A 24,323-nucleotide genomic window follows, 5' to 3' on the forward strand; every position below is an offset into this window, starting at 1 on the left:
GAGCTGATACCAGAATTGCATAGTGGACATGGAAACAAAAGAAAAGACTCTAAGTATGCTTCAATGCTTCTGACATAAAACTCTGACCTACAGAATTCATTAAACAAACAAAAAAACACATGATTTCCAAATGTTGCTACCCCTAGAGTTATGGGGGGGGGGGGGAGCAAAGGATTGGAAGAATGCAGAATAGCAGACAGTTCCACTAGTTATGTAGGCTAAACCTTCATATGATGGCAGAGGTGTAGCCATCAAAAGCCATCTTCAACATTTCAATGGAGTGACCACCTGCCATACCAGCCACCTCAGTGAAGTCATCTAGTCGCATAGTATACTTGAACTTAATTCATTATACATCTTCATTCACAGTAAGAAAAGGGGATCATCAGCTATCTGATGGGATATATAAACTTCAAAATTTTCAAGACTGTTTCTTGTCTAAAAAAACAGGTCCTTGAGACACATCTTCATGCTTATCTCTATCCCTTTAATGAAAAAAAATGGCAAATTTTGCTGTTTATCACCAGTGGTGGCAATACCGCAGAGGGCTGAAGGACCACAGAATGGACATTTGAAATGATGGCACGTGTTTCCTAAGGAAGGTAGGGCCACTCAAAGTACATCTTGTTAATGAGATTATTTTATCTATTAAATCTTCAGTACCATCTAAGATCAACCTACCTATTACTTTGCCAAGAGATACAATACTAGTTTCAAATGAAGCATTGTGCAGAAAACACCTTCATGGAGTACTCTTGCCTGAACATTTTGACAGCACTTCAGAACTCCACAGAAATACTAACTCCATCACAGAAGTAGCAGCTGCTGACAGACAGACCATCTGTTTCTGAGGCCATCACATTAGCAGGTTTGTAAGGTCATGCTGATGAAAGCACATGGCTTCCAGTTCTAGAGTTAGATTGGTCACGGTTACTTCATAGTCACCTGCAACAACCAGCACTGCACAGTTTACACATGCCAAGCAGTTTAAATCCTTTATTTCACCTCAGCAAACTAAGCAATGAGTAATCTTCCTGTTTGTTGTTATTGTTAAAGAACTCTCCCCACTCTTAAGTTCGCATTGCAGAATACTGTTGTGATATACATGCAGGTCCAGCACACTTGTATGAGGCATACACGTAATTCATTTGGAACTGCTCAGTGTCAGCACAGCCGGCAAAGCCCCTTAAACATACAGAAGCCACAGCTGTATTATTTAAACTGGACCCCTCATGCTGCCTGTGTCTATATTTTTGCAATTTGATGAGGCTTCAAGCTGGAGAGCAACAGAATCCCATACTAAAGCTTGCTAACAACACCTTAGTATGAATTGAAGGTGATGGTACTGAAACACTAATATTAAGTTTTGGGCCTGCAAGTTTTACAGTATTAGCTTACAGATCCAAGCCTCAGATCAGCATCCAAATATCTGGGGGGCTTAGCCTAATAGAATCTGCATGTTCAGAATCTATACATTACCCTTGAATGTCCAGTGCCTCCTGGGGTCTTCTCACCAGTCTTATCCCCATGTGACATTAGAAGGACAAAAGGACATTTTGCAGCTAGCAACAGTAAGGCCCCATCAGATTGCTCACTACTTCTTAAGGCAGAATTAAAGCCTAAGTTTCCTGATGTTTTGCATAATTATTTATGCTAAGGAAAACAGTTCCAGCTGAAGAGACTAAAGGACATAACAAGGCCATATCTACTCACCTGGGATATGAAAGACAAAGTTCCAGTTCTGTTCTGAATCTTGCCTAGTAATAGTAGAAGCTAGTGTGTTGAGGGGTGTGGCTCTAAAGTTTTGACTAGAAATTGCATCTCTGCAGAAAATGCTACACTGGATCACAGAAAAAGCTTTGGATTTATCAAATCAAGATTTCCTGGCAAGGAATACTTTTGTGGTAAGGTAACAAGTATACAATGAAAATTTGTGATGGACAGATATCAACTGCAATTTTTCTTTATTTCACCCAGCATATTTTTACATGAAACTGAAAAGAAAATTATGCAAAAAAGCATGCTAATTTAATACCACAATTTTCATGTGCATTTGTTTGATACACAAATGATGACTCACGCTAATACAGATACATAAACCAACGTTTGTATTTGCTTTTGCACTGCTGCTGCTTATCCGTACCTCTAATTTTAATGAATATATGGCAGAGGAGAAGGGGAGTTGCAGTCCCATGAGCAAAGGCTTTACATTTTGACCCCGCCACCTATTAATTTTAGTACTGTAGGACTGAGATACTTAGATCCATGCAAAATACACAAAGTATTCTCTCCCTGGTTTCAGAGAACTTTCAAAATATACCATGTTAAGTCTGTGTTTAATTTTTTTTAATTTAATTTTTTATTTTTTGTAACCATTACCTTTTTTGCACCCATTGGTCAAATTTCTTGCTGCAAGCAGTTCCATGGGGACCACAGAGCTACTTTTGGGTGCTCGTGGTAACTGACGCTTTCTGCACAAGCAAGGAGCGCGAGCTGGCTACAGAGGCTATGGGTAACAGATGCACATGTGAACACCAGAGGATTCAAGCCACTGCTGGAAATGAAAGGTAGTTAGCTGAACCCTGGCTAGTATAAACTTCATGATCTCTTCTGAACTTCCTGTGACCCTTTGGGTTATGACTGACAATTAAAGAAACACTAAGCTATAGAAACACAAACCTACTTACCTTTCCCGTATCTGCCGCAGTTTTCTTTTAAGCAATTTTTCCTGTAAACTGAAGGCTTTTCTATTTAAAGTGGCTTATAAAGCTGATGAGGCTTAATATTAAGGTTACCTATATTTATAAAAAAAAAAGACACTTTCCATACATGTATTTTAATATAAATACCGTATAGGAAAATAAGTAATATCATTACCCGTGTAACTGTTTCACAACATACAGTGAAATTACAGGACTTTATCTAGATACATCTATGGAAATTGACATAATCCTTTCTTATACCAACCACAGACTTGATTTTCAAAACAAGCTTTTAAAATATTAACAGTTTACCCAATATCTATCTAAATATACCATTTTTAACATTCATTTTATATTTATCCATTCATATATGCTTGTGCCACATCCTGCCTGCACAAACCACTTCCATTTAAAGCACTTCAGCCGAATAAAGTTGAACTAAGCAACTCTGGAGTTTAAGTTTTAAGGCTTTGGAAGAAAAAGTAAAACAAAAACGAAACTAATTCTGCAATCCAGTCACTGTGTGGCCACATGCTGTTGACTATTTCATTGTTGGAAGAGACTGCTGCTTCCATGAGGTGAATGCTGAGTACAGCATCTCCAAGTTAATGTGACAAGGCCTAAACACAGTTTGGCAGAGCAGAGCTATTCGTTTTTACTGATCAGGTTCTGCGCTCTGCTCAGCATGTTTACCAATACTCTGACAACACGAAGGCAGTAACCGACAGCTTAGTGCATTAAATACAGCTGCTCTGTAACTCTTAAGTCATCCATTTATCTTTTAACCAGGCTTCTTCATGCAGTTAGCACCACCGCCAAGTGTACTAAGGAGAATTCACACTCTGCTACAGTTCAGTAGGCTGAACTCCAAAGCTACTGGTAACTTGGCTGCGGTGTCAAGACACTGTTATATAACCCCCTGAGCTGAATGCCTCACCAGAGCAGGGAGTGCACAAAGGGAAAAAGAAGGAGGAACCCACATTCCAAAGGTATTATGACAAGAATGGACTTCCTAGACTTCTTCCTAGACTTATAACAGACTTTCATTTTGTAGAAGTTATTCTTTTTTTTTTCCCCCCACTGTAGAACAATGCACAGTTTCAATCTAGACAATCAGCAAAAGCACAGAAATGCATTAATCTCAGCCACTTGCACGTACACTGGAATAGCATCATTTGTCTGTAGACTACTACTACCTGCATTCCTCAAATAAACTTAATGATTAAGGGTGTATGAATTAAAGGATTGTTGCCAGGCCAAGTCACCTATTTCACTGACAGATACCTTGCATGTTTGTGAGAAAGAATTTCGATTGGAGTCTCCAACATGATCAAAAAAGAGAAATTAAGTGATTTCTACCATCATGGTAGTCTTTTGCTTCAGTGCGTCAAGCATTCAAAAAGGATAAACAACACATAAAAGAGACCCAAACCTCTCTGATAATCCCAACACACAGTATTTTGTTAAGGCATAGGCATACCACAAATTTAGCTGTGGTACCAAATCAGGATCTGAGCTACCTGAAATGAACTACCAGAAGCAGAACACTATTAATCAACAATTTGATAAAAATTTTATTTTTTATTTTTAATAAAAACAATTTAATCCAGGTCAAGATCTGACCCTGTAAGTCTCAACAACAAAACAGTTTAAAAAAAATAAATAATAATTAAATTAATCCTCAGTCACTTTTCCCAAAATGGTCTCAGATGACAGGATTTTTGGTAGTGTTCACTGTCACCTAAATGCTTGCATAAAGAGTAATTTATGTGGTTATTTCATACCACAGACAATTAATTTGCAGTCTAGCATAATTCTGTCACTACTAATCTGGCTTGTTATTATGCAACTAAGAAACGAAAGAATGGGCAAGGGGAAGAAAAATCAGTATATGAAAAAGCCAACACTCACTGTGTTTTTTGCACCCAGACTACTTCTGTTGGGCCCACACCAGCTTTGAGAGGTTAGGGCAAGATTTGAGATTCTTCTGTTTAATCAAAAGGATCAAGTCTGAAAACTAGAATACTCTTTGTCAGATAAGGAGCTTTATAAATAGCTTTGCAAAACATTGAAGATGGCTTAGTCCACTGCAATCGTATCTATTGATTTCAAAGCTACAAAAATATATACAGTTTCATATAAGGACAAAATGGTCCATCTTTTTAATTCAGTAAATGCATTGATATTGCTGGCTGAAAATTAAAAATAATAAAATAAATAATAATAATAATTAGAGAGGACAGTTTTTTTCCTGCCATTTAGATGATGGTCAAAACCTTCAATATCACGATTTTATTTACCAGTAATCTTAGCTGTAAATCCCACAAATAACTGTAGGAGTCATATCAATCATTTGAAGTAAAACAACTTTTAACTTAAGCCATCATTAACTTTGACCTTTAAAGCTGAAGTAGAATAGGTAACTTTTTCTACTTTGCATCTTTTTTGGTCAAAACCACAAACAGGTACAGTGATACCATGGAAAACTTCCCCCCCATCCAAACCTAGACAAAGAGAAGTCTGGAAAATCTGTAAGTGGCTGTTCTCAATATAGAATTCCAGTCCAAACAAGATGAGCTTGTGTTCTGGGATATCTAATCAAAATTCCAAGCTAACTGAGGTGCTAACAACTTATAACTTTTCAGTTAAAAATCTGGGGAGTTATATGAAAAGAAACAAACGTTATGCAGCAGTATACCTGAAATTTCGGATATTACAGAAATAAAAGGCAGTGAATACAAGTTACTACAGTTGAAGTGGACTTATTTTCATTTCCTGGTAATGAAACATTAAGGAAAAAAATCAAAACCCCAAAACCTCAGAAAAAGTAGCTTTGATTCTGCAGGTTTGATCTCTCAGGTCAGATGACAAAACCAGTTCTGAACAACTGGCTGTCTTCCTAGATGCACTGAAGGCCCTGTAGAGTCCAGAATGAATCATAAAGAAAACAGTGTTAAGTAAAATGCGACTCTGCAAAGAACTGAGTGCCTTTCAATATGATGAAAAATGGAATGGAAGAACTTAATAGGATCTGGCATAAAGGTCACTCCTGATTAGCATGCAGATGTTGCCAATTCTGCAAGCTACTTAATTCATTGCTAGTACAGTAATTAACATTGTTCTTGTTACACTTCCATATATTTGAGGGGAGGGATTTTAGAGAGCATACCTGAAATTCTGAACCAGTACTGAACTGTTTGTGTTCAGCTGTATCTGAGAAGCTAATGAGAATGCGCATCTCTCTAAAGGGCCTAATAGATGCATGACACTCAATTATGATATGCAAAGGGGAAAAAGGGAACAGCGTGGGTTTTGAAACCAATACAAACTCTCAGCTTCCTTTATCAAGGCTCTGTCAAAAATAGGGAGGGAATTTACAGTGTTTCTTTCACGTGGTAAAAACTTCAAATAAATGAATAAGTAAACGGAGTGGGGATTTTACCTGAGAATCTCTAAGGCATAAAAAGGCCAAAACAGCGCATGCAAATACTGAGACAGTCTTATAGCATCTTTCTCACAAATGGACCCAGGATGTAACAAGCATGCACAATGAAAGGAGAATCCCAAGTCCTTCTATCAGAAGGTTTCTGTAGTAACGTACAGAGGGTCACCCTGGTCACCTTCACAAATACTGTGCAACTGAGCTGAAAACGTTAAGGTCTTCAATTCTGCCTGGAAGCTCCCATTGGTGTCAATTATATTTAGTAATTAACAGAGGACATCAACTTGTACACTGCTCTGAGTCTGCTTCTTGTTAAAACTTTTGTCAACAGTGACACTGAGTGTCCTGCTGCCTACTCCTAATATTTCGTCTCTTCTGCCTATGCTATTTAGAAATAGCGAGCAGCAGTCTGGTAGGACTCACAACAAGTATTACAGAACGTAGTAGCACAAGGTGCTCTTCCTAAGAACCCTTGCAAGTACAGTTCACCCATCCTACAAGGTGACAAAGCATTACACCACACTGTATGAGTTTGCAGGCCCCAGGAAAACAATGTGCAACATGAGACGGATGAGAGACAAACAATACCTGTACCTTGGAGAAACATATGGACATCAGTACAGCATAAGACAAATGAACTAACTATTAATTGGAAGACAAAAGGCCCGTTTGTTTAGAGCTGAGTATTAGAGCACAAACCTAAGTAGTATCATCAAAAGGTAAGAGTCAGCAGAAGATGAAGCGCACAAAATGGTTGGCCTGGATTACAGATAAACAATAACTTTATGGACATATTGTTTATCTGAGTACTGGGAAGACAAAGTCGCAGGTAAAAATGTTAGTCTCCTAAGTTTAGCAAGAGACTTCATTAAGAGGGAGGTTGCTGTGAAGTTAAAACTGAGATAATTCAGAAGTATTGTAGGGCTCTCACACAAAAAGATACACCAAGGAGACAAAAAAGCAAACTCTGAGCTCTTACTGCCCAGCACAGCAGTTATGTCCTCTGTACTCATCCCGCATAGCCTTTTTAGAAACCTTTTAAATGCACATTTCTCAGGTGACCTTCTGTTCTGCCTCTACAGAGGTCTTGCAACTTGACAGCCCAAGCATCCACATGCACATCTAAAATTTTGTGTGCTGGCTTATACATTTAAACAAGACTTATGGTATCCCATTTCTGAATAGGAACATCTTAGCCTAAAGTCTGGAATCACACATTAACAAACACCATACTCCAAAACCATACAGTGGTGTCTGTCTCAGTGACTAAAACCACTAGACTCATTACACTTTGCCTATGTACTAATGCTGGTGAGGCTGGACGCTAGTCTCTCCAATTCACAACATCAAAAATGAAAAGGCATGTTTGGTTGCATCCAAGAGAGCTTTTCATGCCAATATTCTAATGCATCTCTGATTTTCTTCATAATTTTATCCAACTACATAAACAGAAATAGGGCATATGAAGATATACAGTTGTCAGAGTATGGATTTTAAGTGCATCAACATTTACGGATATACACAGCTTACAGAATAAAAGATACCATTGTCCTTCTTATTTTTAATCACAGAAAATAGCAACATACTACATGAGTGCTGCAAGGCAATCTGCCAACAGAACTAACTAAAGGTATGAAAATACTTTTACTGAAAGAACTTATGCTGAATTAAATGTTTTGCTGCTTTATTTGATTTGGCTTACTTATCATTTAACTGTCACCAAATTCTGAACTTAATAAGTGACAATGCTTAATGACAATAAGGCACTGGAGATCATGTGTTAATGCTGATTAATGCACTTCCCAAGCGTGCTAGAAGCATTTGGCTTGCCTTGTACCTTACACTGTGCACCCAAGGCATGCATTCATCAGCACTACTGCTCAGTCTGTCATGTCTTATTGCTGAAGGAGCGCACCATTCTCAGTATGTTTGCTTTGAGCCTGCCTCAATCAATTTACATTACACTGCCCACCCAAATCCACATTTTTGAGGTTCTCCTAGCTCTTGATGATCAGGGGCCTGCGTGTTTAATAACGTTTTGCTCTGCCAGTCTAATTAACTCCGTCACTGTATCCGCAGTCAGATAAAATGCTCATTTCACACCACATTAATTTTTATCAGCTGAACATTAAGCAACACAAAGCTATCTATGCTTGGTTTAATTTACATACTGACAGAGCTACAAAGCATTACTGCAGTGACTGCAAAGCAAATAAGTAGAACTGGCATCAAACATGGCTGCTTCAAAATGAAATATTGATTTGCAAGACTGGCATCCCAAAGTAAAAGAGAGGAAAAGAAAAAAATAAAAGAGAATTACAAATTATTTTCCCCTGTCAGCACTAAAAAAAATATGCATTTTGTAACCAGAATGTCCTTAAATGCTATAGCTTGAGAGGGGTATTAAAATTAAAAATTATCTGACTGGCCAAAGAACATTCAGAGTGATAGTAACACGTCTCATGACTTAGAAAAGAAAAATGCAGGTGAGGAGGACTGTATCAGAGAATACATCTCACAAGACCTTCCTGCCCTCCTCACTTTGCTGACTTGAGCTTAGCAGTCCCCTCGCATAAAAAAAATAGTAACAAGAAGAGAGGATTTAAGAAAGACCCTAGAATTCTAGTACACGACAAACTCTGGGAGCCTGGAATTTCATTCAGAGTCTAGCAGTGACCCTTTCTCGCTATTTAATAGCATCTGTGACCCCACAGCACCCAGAAGAGTAAGTATTCAACTGAGTTAAACTGAATACTTAAATGCTGGCCACACAGATCAATCATTCCCAGTTTTTCCAGTATGCTGCACCATCGTAGACAGCTGAAGACCTTAGCTCCAAAGACAGTAACATTCTGTCTTCCACTCAACTGGCCAAAGTCAAATCCTGGCTAGAGCACAATCTGAATTGCACTCCATTGAAGAGCTACAGCACACACCTTCCTCTGGGCCACATCTAGTCTTTGGTTTGAAGTTAAAACAAAAGATTAGGCAAGTCCAAGGGGGCTGTACTGCAAAATACCCACAGAGGTTTAATAAATAAGCAAAACCAGTAAGCTAGTGTTTTTCCACTTCTACCTGTAGGTTGACGTAATATTTTAACCCTTGGAGCTAGTGCCATGGAGTGGATGAATGACATTTTAATGCCCTTTTTCACCTCAGTGCCTTGGTCATCCTGAACACAAAGCAATGGCTCTACTGTACTAAGGACGTTTCTGCTCTCAGCAGTGCACAAGCAGATCCTGTGTAAGCAAGCAAGGAAGAAAACTCTTAAGTCCTAGAGGAGAGACAAATAGCTAATGTTCAGTGTTCTTTTCCTGAAAATTCTGTAAAATTTCAAGTTTTTTTCATTAATTCATTGAAGAGCTACAATTTTGGCCCTGCTCATGGGTGTGATTTTCTGGCTCCCCTGTCTTCAAGAACTGCTATTGGCATTGATACAGTTAATTCTCTCTAACATTTGAAATTTCCCCCATTCCTGCAGCATGGTGTCCTGGCTTCCCTGCCACTACCTCCAAGTGATCAGACAAGTAAATCTACACAGGACTGGGCAATCATGGCATTGTTCCCTGAGAAAATTGGCTACTGCTGTGAAATCTTTCTTTGCTGTTGAAGCCATCTTTACAAGGGGCTCTCTTCTCTTCAAAGACCAAATACAGTTAATAACCTCCAACCCAGAAGCACTGATACTCAGCTTGACTAGTAAGTGAAAAATCATTTCAAAACATGACATGGTATTCTAGCTACTTCTCTTGACTACAGTATAGTTTATTATTGTATTCCAGCCTTCACTGAACACAGCTGGTTTTGGAAACAAGCTAACTCAACCCATTATTTACAAATACTGACATAATGAAGATTTGACTTAAGTAACAGTAACTCGGCCTTCCTAATGAACATAAAATTGCTCTGCGGTTCCCTGCTTACTTTACCACAATCTTCATTCTCCTCCCTTTCCTGCCAAAGCAAACATCCAAAAAAGAAAAAATACAAACCAACCACCCAGCTTCAGCTATCTCTGAACTTTGGGTGGGTCAAAAATCATTACCAAATCTATATGCTACCTTCAGATAAAGCTGGGAAACTGTTTGGTCGATCTTTATAGAACATGCTTTCAACATATGTTATGGCTAGTTTCTCAGGGCACATTCATGTTACTTTCAGTTGTCCTTTGAAATATGAGAAGCAAAATAGACCCAACATACCATTCTAACTGAAATCAGTCATTGTTTCGGCGTAACTACAATACAAAAAGCATCGACCCTTCCTGACATTCTTGTCAGATTAGTAGCAGACAGTTTCCTAAAACATTAGTCAGTCGGAACCCAAAGGACAACATGACTTTTAACTCAAGGTAACTGGAATAAAGAAAATAGAGGCTGATTAATTAGATCTTTACAGTGAACTAATTTGCATCCCTATTCTCACTGGTTTTCTAAAAAGAGAATCAACGTATGTTTGCGCTTTACATCATCTGGTTCTTCCTCACATTAAAAACGACAGGTTTTGCAGGTGAAAAAAAATAATTTTCCTATAAAAAGGTTTCATTTCCTATTGGGACATAAATGATTTTTACCAAAGTAAAATTCCTTTCATCATTAGCGTAGTTGGGATAATAAGCATGGAAATTTGTTCTTGGAATTCTCCCAAGAACTTTCAGGACTTTCAGCACTGTTGTTACAGAGAATTTAAGAAATTAATATAAATTATTTCATGCATCCTGCCACCACATCATCTGTAACATCACTACTTTTGCCCAGCATACAGACCAGCATAACCCCTTCTTGCAACTTAAGCCTCACCTTGTGGCTGAGACTGGTACCTGGGGGTACAGAAATCATGAATGCATCACTGCACCAACCCTTCTTCTCTTTTCAAGCCAAGAGAGGGATGTTTCCCCAGAGAACAGCAGGGCAAGTACAAGGATCGGTCAAGGAATCTTCATCTTGTTTCTATCTTTCTAGTACATGAAGTTGCACAAGACAGTGAGTTGTTCAAGTTTAGAATAATAGCTCTCATGGCTGTGCAACAACAAAACATACTATGTTGGAGGAGACCCCTCTCAGTCTGTTGACATTTATTTCAATTTTTTTTTTTCTTACTGAAGCGAAATTTCACTAGTAAGCCCAATTGCTTTACTCAAGTATTTTGGAAGTCCAAAGATCCTTATGAATTTCTTTTCACATCTAAAGCTGTACTAATTCATTTAAATTGAAGTGGCTCTCATACTTTGAAATAAGTCTTGCTTTGCAGCTTGGAAAGACCTAGGCAAATAAAAGCCAGTTAATTCCCCTTTTACTTCCTGCCTCAGAGAGTAATACAAGACCTTGCCATGGATATCCAACTGATCTTCAACTCTACTTCAGATCATCCTGAAATACAGAGATTGTAGGAAATTATGTTAAAATACACACTGTACTGTTTCTGCAACAGCAAACTAATCAAACCTCTTCTCACATGCTGGTTGGATTCACTAGCCAACAAGCTGTTTTTCAAACTAAGTCTGGATGTGCCATGAACTGTCGGATTGCGCCCTCAGCAAGTTTTCTGAAGTGTTTGCCCATTTCATATACGAGTACTTTCTGCCTTCCCCAGAACTGCAATTTAGCTTCTGCTGTAAAAGTCTTCAAGGCTAGGGGGAAACCTATCTTAAATATCAGTAGATTTAGCACCTTCAAATTAACAGACACCTTTTCACCACCCCGTTCCATTTGACTTTCCTGTTTTGTATAGACTGTGTCTTTTGATAACTCAAATAAGTAGCTTATTGCTATGCAGGCTTCAGAAGTGAAACGTCACTGGCTGAGAGGGAGCAAGTATTGGTCTTGACAGTTTGGATGCTGCTTCTTTTCTCCAAGATGACTTTTTTGACAGCACCAGAAAGCTTTGTCTGTTTTCAAACTCTAAGATATGACAGGGACTCAGTATGCCGGATAAGACAGACCATGCCAGGTCAGTGTTTTTGTCTACACAAGCTTATGGTCTCTTTGAATTTATAAACTAGTGGAGGAAAACATGCTGGGGAAAAGGAGGGAGAAGTATCTCAAATTCATCCAATAGGTATGCTATCAACAGTCAAATCCTGATGTGTTTGAGAGGAACCCTGTAGCCTTTGTTAAGCTATATACATCCCGTGCTTAATTGAGAAACGATTCTTAAGTCCTGGAGAGCTACAGGTCTCTATCTCTCAAACGGGAAACAATCATATCTCACAGCAACTCATTATGTATTCTTTTTGTATCATGAGTTGTTTTAAAACCGTGAAATTAGTTCTGGCAGAGTGTACAGAGAAACACCCATGAGATGAGACTGAACAAGTTATGTAAGGTTTCCACACACTCCTCATGAATGTTAACTCTTTGTGGCCAGAAGTCTGCCTGTATAGAACAGGAAGTGTTCATATAGTATATAAGAAAACATTGTTTGTTTTTTTCTCCTGACATTCTGTGTATATAACAACTTTATATTTAGTTTTGGCAAAGAAACCTCCTTCGTTGTTTCTTGTTGTATTTAGACAGTTATCACGCAACATGACTTGTATCAATTAAAGAAGTTTACAGTGCCTGTAATTAGTTCAGCTGGAGCTGTCTGTGCTGACAAGTAAATCGACCCTTCTGTGTGGCATTCTGAAAACCTTCCCAAACATATCAGATCCATTAATATACATCATGCCATATGAGAACACATCTGTCAGAAAACAACATCAATGCAATGATGTGCCTGATATACTTGCCTTCGACTAGCAAGCATTGCCTAGCAAGCATCACAAACCCTTCCAAAAACTATAGCCAGTGTAACCATCAGGGAGCTTGTAGCCTTTCTGGAAAGATTAGCATTAAACTCAGCCTCTGAACACTTACAGATGTAGTTTTTTTGCAGAGGCTAGGGTTAGTGAGTTTAAGTTAGTAAGTTGAAGGCTTTTGAAGCTCAAATTCTTCTGTTCTGCTGAGCCTGGAGAGGTATGATGACAGCTGGGGTTGCATTCATGTTGTAATTCAACAAATGCACATTTGGAGCTAGAATAGATTCCTCGTGCTGGAACTGCAGCTCAAGGTACATTTAAGATGGGACCTTCTGCCATTCTCCATTTACAGTGGGGCTCTAGCCTATTAGTAACTCAACTGAGAAAGCGGCCTGTGATACACAGTGTTCAAAGAGACCGAGGGAAGAATTCATACGATTAAGTGTCAGGACACAGAGTCTATATAAAGATGCATACTGCAAGTACAGCCTCCTTGAATTGTGGGTACAGTCCTAATTGCTTAGGATTTAAAAAAAAAATAATCACATGAAACTTCCAGAGAAGCTTAAACTTGTTAGATTTCCATTTAAAAGATTTAGTCTGAAAACCTCACTGCTTGCTAGACCTGTATGAGTGTGATCAAGTGAATGAACTCTCTTTGCAGAGCTGCTGGAAAACAGGTTTGTTCTTCAGAAATGCAGTTAGTTCCTTTTACTTTTTGAATTTCAGCAAGAAATTCAAATTCATTGACAAAAGACTGGAATAAGTGACAAAAACAGAACAGAAGCAGTATGTTGGCTTGATTCAGTAGCTTAGATTAACAGAAGGAATGGATTTTTGTTAAATAGCAGAAGGCTAAACAGAAGATCATTGCTGCTTTTGGAAAAAACTTTCCACATGTTACATACATCTCTGCTTCTGAAACTTTGTAAGTTCTGGGGATAGAAACTGTCTCACTTTGACTTTATGAAAGAAAAATCAGGACACTTTTTTTTTTTTTTAAACTTTCTAACAATATTCTGTTGACATACTCTGCTACAAACATAATGAACAACAGAAGTGAATGGCTTCCTGGTACCCAGTACATCTGAATGCTACACAAACTGCAAGAAGAAAAAAAGTCTCATTGGCATGTTCTAAAAATGAAATGCACCATTAAGAGAGGAAACAATTTTAGCTGCTTACATATTTCTTAAAGCAAATAGGACCTCAGAGTTCAGCAATGCTGCATTACTCAATGCTGATCCAAAGTCTTATTTTCCTCTCTTTAAACATTCTGGACTATTGTTCAGAATATGATGCCAAAATGTAAAACTGAAAAACACAAAGGATATTAAGATCGTCTGAATTACAGATGTCTCTAAAGACAAATGGCATAAAGATGTGAAACAGACTGACCTTAAATGTCCTTATTCTCAACCTGCCTAAAGGGCCTGTGCAATTTTCCTATAGTTTACAGACTTCTATAGTCAGGCTGCTTGGAAGTGATGATAACCATTCACAGAAATCCTATAAAAACAAAATCAAAATTGTTCCTTCGTGTACTAAGTCCATTGAACGTGTTACAAATCAGCAAGGTAACAAAAATTCTCACCAACTTATCTACACCAATTACAGCACTGGAGGGGAACAGGTGACCAAAAGACACATACAAATTAATACTCTCCATGGGATGTGAGAGGCTGTTGTATCAGATCCGTCTTCTCCCAGACATTAAAATTTTAAAAGAACCATTCACTGGCAGCTGATTAAAAAACAACAACAGAACAACAACTAACAACTACAATTATTTTTGTTCATTAAAAAAAAAAAAAAAAGAATACTTAGGATGTCTTTCTCTGTTTAGTACTAGAGATACTTGCTTCCATGTGAGCAGGCATAAGGAGTCAAGGCAGATGGTGTGGTTCCAGTGGTGTGGTTCACTTTTAAAGTTACAAAAGAACAGCACAGCTCATAACTTTTGGAACTACTGTGTGTTACCTTCATAACATTCATGGTATTCCCCTGTCTGTTGCACTGAACAATGTTGGTTTTATTTTGTTTAAGGGAAGGTTTACCAACAAGGTTAGTAGAAAATGAAGGTAATTGCTGGTCATTGTCTGAACAGGTGTGAAGTAAAATAAATAAATAAATAAATGTCTTTACAATAACATTATTTAATCACACACACTCTTAGTCCATTCCAGCAGAGACCAATATAATTTACTCATAAATGCAGTGATGTGCATTGCTGGAAACTTATCACTTATTTTTCTCCAGCTGGTACATAATGTTTTAAAGGCATCCCTGACTTAATGCTTCAAAACACCTTCCTGCATAACAATGAAAGTATTCAAGGACAGAAATTCAATCTCTGTCCGTCAAACCTCTGCAATGGAAAAAGAAGCTACATATTGCTGTGGGCTGACTTGCTTTGGTATGATTTTTCTGTGTGTGTGTGTGCTTGAATGCTGCTTTCCAACTGACGGTGAACTGAGACTACAGCTCTGAATGTACAGCATGCATGAACAAATGCATGGCATAGTAGTTCCACCACAAACTGAAAAAGGACAACGTAGGATACAACCTTTTTAAAAGCTGGTCTGAGTCATTTAGGAACGTCCACCTCTGGTGCATCCCTGAAGAGTCAGAGACTGAAGAGTCAAATCTTCGAACACATTAGGGAAATGTGAGGTTTAAAATAATCTTTAACTGGGGAGAGAGGGAGAAGCGGGGAAGTAAAACTGACCAGTATTTTTCTAGTCCGGGCCTCTCTCTGCAAGTTTTCTCCCATGTATAGATTTTGGGGACAGATGGGAGTAGGAGTAGACTATCAAGTAAACCGTTTGGGCAGAGAACACTTCATTTCCCTGGGTGTGCAAACCAAGACGTTGTTCAAATGGTGATTTCAACCAAATTATGATTCATTACTGCAACACAATCCACAAACTAACACGCAAGCGAGGCTGTCCAGCTCACAAGATTCAGATCTACTGATTTATTCTAGTACAATAATTAAACTCTACCTCCAACAGCCAAGGGAACACCCGCCAACACATGAATGATTTCACTGAGAGCAGTTACTTTGACAACCCACACGAAGATACTTCATTCCTATCTAAGCAACATGATCTTCAACTGTAACCAGCCACTTAATTGTTACCTCAATCCAACATCCAGTATTACAGCTTGCAAAGCAAATGCAGGCTCTCTCCTGTGAAACAAGAAGACAAAAACCCCACAAAACCAGCACTGTAATACTAAAGAGTAAGTGACCCAGGAAGATGACAACATGTTTCAATATTCCACAAAATTCCCACCTTTAATGGCAAAAAAGATAAAGTAAGTCACAGCACCTTCTCATGCTGGGAGTGGAAAGCAACATAATTCATTTACCATCACTTCTACAAGTATTTCAACTATGAGCTTTATGGCTCATCTCTGAAGAGACTGGGATAGAGCCAAATCTTCTTTAATATGCATTTTGCTTGGTGAAATAGTTTTGACTATTTCCCTTTTTCTTAGAAAAGTTAAAGCTGTAATAAATCTAAATTTTCTGCTCCTGATTTTTCACTGTAAAAAGCAAAAACAAACAAACAAACAAAAACATTTCAAGGCACCTGACAAAATGAAACAGCTAATAAAGAATTTGAAAGTTCTGCCTAGTTCAATACATGTTTTTGTAACTTCACCCCTCCCCAGCCAAACTGGTCCAAATGCCCAGAAGCAAACAAACAAAACTTTCCATGTGAAGAGGATGTTTTCAGCTGGCATTTTCAAGTAATGAAAAATTAAGAACTGCAAAAAATTTTGTCTAGGCTCCATATAGTTGTAACCTAAAAGTTGATTACATTTTACAGCAACAGCAAAAGGTCAGAAACTGCACCAGTTCTGTAGTTGTCAGTACTCAGAACTTTTGAAGAAACAACTAGAATTTCTGAATAGAGCAAAATCAGTCATCTAGCCTTAGCTCTGGACTGATGTCTTAATAAAGAACCAAAATTAAAAAGGGGGGGAGGGGGGGGGGGGAAGGGATGATAGAAAGGTAAGTTCCCTGTTTGTCCTGATTTCACTGAAGTCAGAAGTAGCTGAGAACACTGCTGCTCTCAATGAAAATGCCACCTCACTCATTTTCTCTGCAATATATCAATCTAAGCTACAAACCAAACAATGCCATTCAAGTCCCTTCCTTATCTTTTGAAGAGCTTTAGGACCATGGCAAAAGAATGTGAAAACTTTTTCATTATTCTAGGAAGCCCTATTTCTTGATTCATCAAATCAGTCTATTTTTCAAGTTTAAGGTTAAGGAGAGAATCGTACAACTAAAATTTAGTGAAGTTAACTTCTTCTGTATTTCACTAAAAAACCTCAACATATTCAACCTAGTGACCAAGAATTTTGGTTACCCTTTTTGATGTGAAACAGGAAACGTATTCAGCTAATTTTACCTCTCATTAAATTTCCATTTTCCTGCTACTGCATTTAACTGTCTTGTATTATCATGGTGTCTCAATGCTATATTTTAGAAAATGCAAACATGAAATTTTAATAAAGAAAGAAAGAATACTCTTAATTCAATATTGACTAAGCCAACCTTGCTAATACTAAAAGGGGCAGATTTTATCTCATTTTTGAAAGCAGGTATAGCATCTACAGGATAAAAAGGTTGGTTAATAAGCCCATTACTACATCCATATGAAGCTCTCATATGGTCAATATGTACTCAATGTGCTAAGCAATTCCAATAAAACACTACAATACCAGCTGCATGCTTGTATTACAACCAGTCAGCAGTCTGAAAGTGAGAAAATGGACTGCATAGTAACATTAGCTAATAGTTATGTCTATTTGTCTTTACAGATATTTCTCCTACATACTACTTTCGGTTACACAACTTGATCTAGAGAGGAGTTGCTGTCGGTTATGCATTTCTAGACAGCAGGCAGAAACGATGAGCAGGGTGAGAGCTGTTAAACTTCCCATTTTTCCCTATATGCTAGAATGTAGTTAGGGCAGTGGTCCAACTTCATTGCTACAGTCACAGGTCTCTTAAGATTATATCTATTGCCATTGCTCTAATGGAGATCCTAACATTATGAATAAATCTATCCAGAAGACATTGAAGCAATTGAGACAGTGAAGTTTTGAGTACACTCTCTTTTCTTTGGGTTTGTGTACCTATTTACATGTACACACACTCCTGATTGCTACTCCAGACACTCACGGCCCCAGTTAAATGGCAGCGAGCACTGCAGTTTTCCCAATGTCTAAAATCTGCTGTGTGGATCATTACCATGCACCTAAATATACTAATGGTATCTGTTCATTTTTCTACCTCCGTATTTCTCCTTGCTTGAGGGTATAAAATTCCATACACATATCCTGCCTGCACCACTTTTTAAGAGATTCTCCAGTACATAGCTGTACATTGTATAGACGTCATGCAGTTCTGCATCTCTATGAAGCATGCCATAACTTACGATTTTACTCACAGACCTTCAAAGTAATCAGTTCCCAGCCACAATAACATTAGAGGTTCACTTAATTACTAAGTACTTCAGGAATTTACTTCAGATGTTGATGAACTTCTCATTAAACAGGAATATACAGGGAGAGCATTCCTCCTTGTGATAAAACAAGTTATAGATGTGTTTATACTGAAGACTTACAATACTGTACACAAAACTCTTACTCTTCAGTTAAAAGTTGTTTACAAGGAATATATTTTGACCTGAAGTTTCTGAGACTTGTTCAAAAAACTGCTTCTCTCTTCTTTATATTATGTCAGAGGAAGTCTGACAGCAATCTAATCAAAACATGCAAATGATGTTAACTTCTCTGAATGGTTGTAGGAGTCCTCCAAAGAAATTTACAGGTAGTCCTGGCACAGAGATATTTTTTTAAATCACTGACTTCATTTTTCATGGTTCTATCATTCTACAATTCTATAAGGCCTGCTTGTCAATTTACACTTTCTGCTGAGAACAGATGCTTCAGGCCGGGGAGATGCTTAATTTTTTATTTAATTCTGAACACCTCAAAGGATGGTGAGGTTCAAGAAGCGATAGAATTACAGAACCTTATTTAGCCTTCCACTTCACTCAACATTCAAACTGAAGTGACTTCACTTCATTTACTATCAAATTCAAAGCTATTGTCAAAGCAACTTTGTTTTTTTCCCCCACTGTTGGTCACACTTTCCTTTACAGCAATTCACAGAGAAACTGACTTTGAATGCAGACTGAGAAAAGAATAACGTCTCCCTGTTTCCTTAACTCCATTCCTTCTCTTAGCTGTTCATACCATCCTCTTCCATGGCATGTACTCAGAGACCAATGAGCTGAAGAAGCTGTTAAAATCTAAATGCATGCAAGGGGTGTTAAGCCATTTTTGTAGAAGCCAGATGAACTCAGCTGAGAATTAAAATGAGCATTTTAGAAACCCCACCTAACAACCAAAGGAGGGGGTTCTATTAGTACAAGCAAACATCATCAGCATCCTTTGCATTAGTTTATTCCAGTAATCTGTTAACACAGAAGATGAAAAACATGTCAGGTTCTCCTCAGTACTGAGAGCACGTACTTCCAAGGATTATGCAAAAAAGCTTGCATGTCTCCATATTTGGGTTTCCCAGTTTGACAAACTGCATTACCATATTGCAAGTCTTCCTGTACCTTGCATTTATGGTAAACTATCTGACAAACTTCTATTTTTCTCACATTACCTATAGCATCCTTCTTATTATGTCTCTAATAAAATTGCAGTGAGGAACTTCAGCACCCAGACATTTGCACTAAGCCACACATGAGCATCTCTCTAAAATACAGCACATTGCAATTAACAGAACCACAGAACTTGGTCTGATTAAGAAAAGCACTAATGGGACTTCAGCATAAGTAGAACAAAAATACTATCCCAGACTACTAATATACATGACTAAGATTTTCAGAGAGGCAGATAAACCAAGTTTCTGTGAAATGGTGACTGTTAAACACACAAACTGAAACACACCCATTTGGGAAAGAGACTGAATGCTCAAGGCTCAGGATACAAGTCTGGCATGTAGTCCAGTGATTTATACAAAGTTGAAGAACTGCACTTAGGTAGCCTGAGAGAGTTCTGATGCAGAACAGCCAGTTGCCTGTTGGTCCAGGGTTGCCCCTGATGCTAAAAAGCCCCACAGCTATAATCCCGGACCCGACTGAAGCAGGGCTGGGCCTTGAACCCAAATGGTTTTGGCAACCAGATAAACTCTTAAACGGAAATCCCTTCCACATCCAGATGAAACTCTCAATTTTCTAATGTACTCACAAATAAAGGGGGGTCAGAACTATCCATTCCTACTAGAAAAGCTAGAGTTTCAGAAATAGACAGATTCAGTCTTCTCCTGCGTTTAAGAACATGACAGTGAGATATCAAGATGCTGTCCAAGTCTGGTATAACGTCTAGAAAGGGAAGATTATTCTTACAAACTTGGGTGGACATTTCTTTGCACACGATCCCAATACATCACAGAATAATTAGAATATATAACCAAAGCAAAAATAACGCAAAGTTCATCTAAGTGTATGTAGTAAAGTTAATGGTTACTCTACTGCCATATCAACATGTACAAAATGTTAAGCTTGCAACATACATGTATCTCCACAATTAAAAAAATAAATTTGAAATTGTACCTGTAATAACTCTTCTCATTAAATATCATCTGTTCACTAAACATGACTTTGCAAATGAGTATTTTTTTCTCCTGAAACTGCCTATATAGTTACTTATCCCTTCGTTTTCTTATTACTTTTATTGTTTACTTACTCTTAAGGGTGTTCATAAAATCCTTACATAAAGTACAGGCCTGTCTTCCCCTCGATTCACATACAAACCTGAAGTGTAACTTATCTCTGTAAACAAATCTGTAATGATCCTGATACTGAAGTACTTAAAAAGCAGATGCTTAACATTCCAAATTGTTCAACTCATATAGCCCCTTAAAGGTAGAAATAACTCAGAATACTGATCGTGACATCAAGACTACCTGGAAATTTCACACCACCACTGCCACTGCCCCCAGGCTTTCAGGAGGAAACCCAGGACAGGAATTCTCTGTAGACTCATACTAGGAGGCTGAGTAGTGCAAACACCCAGCTATAGTGGTACAAATTACAGCTCAGATTTGCAAGGGCTCTGATACATTAACGATTCTGACCTGGACATGATCAACAAGCAGGTGTTCTGAACTGGAACAAGCCAAAAAACAAGCACAAACCACCCAATTTTTTTTTGTTCCAAAAGTTTTTTTTTTCTTTTTTTAGCATTATATTTCAAAGAAAAAAATGTCTCATAGTACTAATCCTCATCTAATATAAATGACAAAGGTAATGCTAACAGAGAGGAGGATTTTTCTCTCTCCCTTACTCCTACACCAGACTGAGAAAGGTAACACATATGGAAAACTGGCTGATACTTCCTTGGTTCAGAGGTAACAACAAAAAAACCACACTAAAGCCATTATCATCTTTTCCTTACATTATACTGGAAGTGTAAGCATTACTCTTTGCTTGAATGTAAGTCATTTAACCCTTGCAATTCTTTTGATCCTTACACCAGACACCATTCATTACATATTATAACCTGCAGTTCTCTTGGGCTTTACTATATATCTCATCATTCTTGATTTATAATGGAAAAGTCATTAAGTGACTCCCCCGTACCAGACAACATGCCAATGGCTAAGTACCAACACCCACAAATCTGGTAGTACACACTCTCTCCCTGGCTTGTCACCATTCCACTCAAACAATGGACGAGAGTCACTGGCCTTATAAAACCAGAATAAGTTAACACATTTCCACGGAGTTAAATTTGGATCATATAAGTACAATCGGTATCAGACAAAATATTTAATTAGATTTTGCATGTGGATTTTCAGCCCATAGTGATTTGGTAGAACTGAGTCATTCATACATTATAAAATGAATAATACTGCCTTATTAACCATAGTAAAGGTTAGAAGTAGTTGAGATGAAAGCTGGGGGGGGGGAGAGGAGAGGTTTGTTGTCTGATTCCGACACAACTCTAATTCTCTCTCTCAAATCATGTCACTGTGAATGGAAACAGAACTATGCCCTGACTAGAAAACGCAAAAGCTATGGGCTCAAAACTACAAGACGTGGACTACCCAGCCTCAACCATTAAAGCATTTACACAAAACACTTATGAACAGTTCCAATGAATTTAGGAGCTAGTCACGCACTTGCTAACTTTAAGAACCAAAGCTGGAGTGGGGCTTATTCCTTTAAGCATGGTGCTGTCAACCTTAAAAGCAAGGTTCTCTCAATCATTAATTTATAATATAAAAACAAAAATGAGCTAAAGGACAGCAACAAAACTGCATGGAGGCTACAACTAAACTGGCCCTTCTAAACCTCCAGATGTAGGCTAATAAATCTTAGCCAGCTAAAATAAACAGCACAAAAGCAGTGTACATTTGTTTCTTGATATAATGAATTTTGAATTTCAATTATGCTGAAAAATTTTATCAATTATCCCACTGGAACAATTTCCACCTATTCTGGATGTCAAACTGCATTAACATTATAGAATACTTTAAAGAAGCCTAGTCAAAGAAAGTTACTAAGAACTATATTGGTCAAATTTAGGTGTCTGTCCTAGTCTGCAATTATCTTTGAATTTATGGAAGTACTTTCCATCTATATTAACACCTTGATGATGAAACCCAGACTTTAAAACACAAAGGGCTGAATCCTAAAGTTACTATTTAATTAATGAGTTACTAAGCAGGTCTAGAGCCATAAAGGATAAGAACAAGGGGGATGGAAAGAGAGCGCCAAGTAGCTTCACTCATTGTCAGCATGTGTTGGATAGTATGCTGAAATAAGGTATTGCCTAGGGCTCTATTTCGTAGTACATATGATACCAAATTGCCTTAGAATTTCGGGGACTTCACAATAACCTAATGAACAAACAGATCAAAGACATCATTGCTCACTTCCACAATCTTCTTATTCCACCAGAACTAGCCACAAATTTTTATCAGAAATTCCAAGTAAGCACTGAGACTTCTCCTGAAATTTAGAAAACTTGTCCAAGACACAGGCAGAAAGCCAACCGTGAGGACAGAAAGTGAGCATATTTTATTCTTGCTGGATGGCAGAGTTGCCACCGCAACATGTTCTCCCTGTCAGCAGCCCACAGTTCTGGCAGGGTTAACCATGACAGACTCCCTCTTCAGAGTGGGCTACTGCACAGCATCAAGACAGACATTTTAGAAGGCATTCTGTACTGAATTAAAAGCAGGTTGTCTTTTCTCCCTTTCAGACACTTTCTTAAACACGTGATATTGTTCCATTTTTAAATTGTTTTCAAATCATTAGTATTTGTATCCATAGCGCCAGGCAGTGAACAGCCTTAAAAGAAAATATAAAATCCATGAATTAAGGAGAAAATGAAGAACACAAAATTACCTGTTTCAGAAATTCATCCAATCTGCACAGTAACTATAATTAAACGCAGTTGCTTGAAGTGGGAGAGAGAGGTGTTGCATTTAAGTTTACATATATTTCATTACATTTTCAAGGTCCTTATGGCATCACACAATGCCTCCCCTCTCCCTTCCTCAAACTAAACCACCCTGAACCCACCCAACAAGAACTTGCAATACTGCCAAAAGCTCACAGAAAAACAAAGCATTAATGCTCAAAAATAATAGGGGAAGAAATATGCTTACCAAACGTGTAGTGATTCATTAGCGATCTTAGTCTTTGCAGACACAGAAGAAAAAGACGGTTAAAAATTGTCTATTTCTGTGCCACTACAAAACCCATTTCAAGCTTTGACATCGTTTACTCATTTCTCCACCCTGCACAGGTATTTTAGTTTGCTTCCTAGTGCTATACTGCAGTACAAAAAGAAACCTAACAACGTATAGTTGATGTTTTTGTGCCTGAGAAGCAGTCTGAGATCACAGGCCAAAACTATAAAGAGGAAAAATGACAGGGAGAGAGAGAGAGAGAGAGAGAGAGAGAAACAAAACTTTTCTTTGTCCCATATATGTGCATAATGAAAAATTGCCAGCAGGTTTTATGAGTTTTCTTCTGTCTTAAACACAGAATAGACCCTACCAGCCTGCTGGTGGTTTGAAGAACACCAGGAAACATATAGGTCTTTATTTTTTCTGTCTGGCAGGTAAACTGGGAAAGGAAAAACTCATCTATTCCCATACTACCTTAAGATATTTGCTGCCAAAACGTGAAGGAGAAGATTGGCATCATTAGTTTCTGTTGGGAAAAACAGATATGTACTAGGACTACTAATGAAATTTTTACACAGTGTTAGCACACAGCAAGTTTCTTAATCCTTACCTCGTTACGGAAAAATCTCTGAAAACATAGATCTAAAGCTTCAAAATCCAAAACAAATCAGAAATTGTTTGTTTAAAAATATATTT

The 24,323-nt window shown here is 37.9% G+C and overlaps 1 protein-coding gene across 5 annotated transcripts in view; it reads right to left on the bottom strand.

Annotated features, from left to right (window-relative positions):
- The window catches only part of RORA (RAR related orphan receptor A), a 410,146-nt gene that overhangs the window by 163,575 nt on the left and 222,248 nt on the right, over positions 1–24,323 (bottom strand). Inside the window, exon 1 of one of the 5 annotated variants that reach the window (XM_038185246.2) lies at positions 23,604–23,637. The exons of the other annotated variants lie outside the window; for them this stretch is intronic. Within the exon in view, the coding sequence (XP_038041174.1) occupies positions 23,604–23,622 (19 nt within the window). The 5' untranslated portion in view covers positions 23,623–23,637. Of the gene's footprint in view, positions 1–23,603; positions 23,638–24,323 lie in introns of those variants that run through there. 5 annotated transcript variants of the gene reach the window in all.

The sequence above is a fragment of the Anas platyrhynchos genome, chromosome 11, assembly GCF_047663525.1.
Source record: "Anas platyrhynchos isolate ZD024472 breed Pekin duck chromosome 11, IASCAAS_PekinDuck_T2T, whole genome shotgun sequence".
Classification (NCBI taxonomy): domain Eukaryota; kingdom Metazoa; phylum Chordata; class Aves; order Anseriformes; family Anatidae; genus Anas; species Anas platyrhynchos.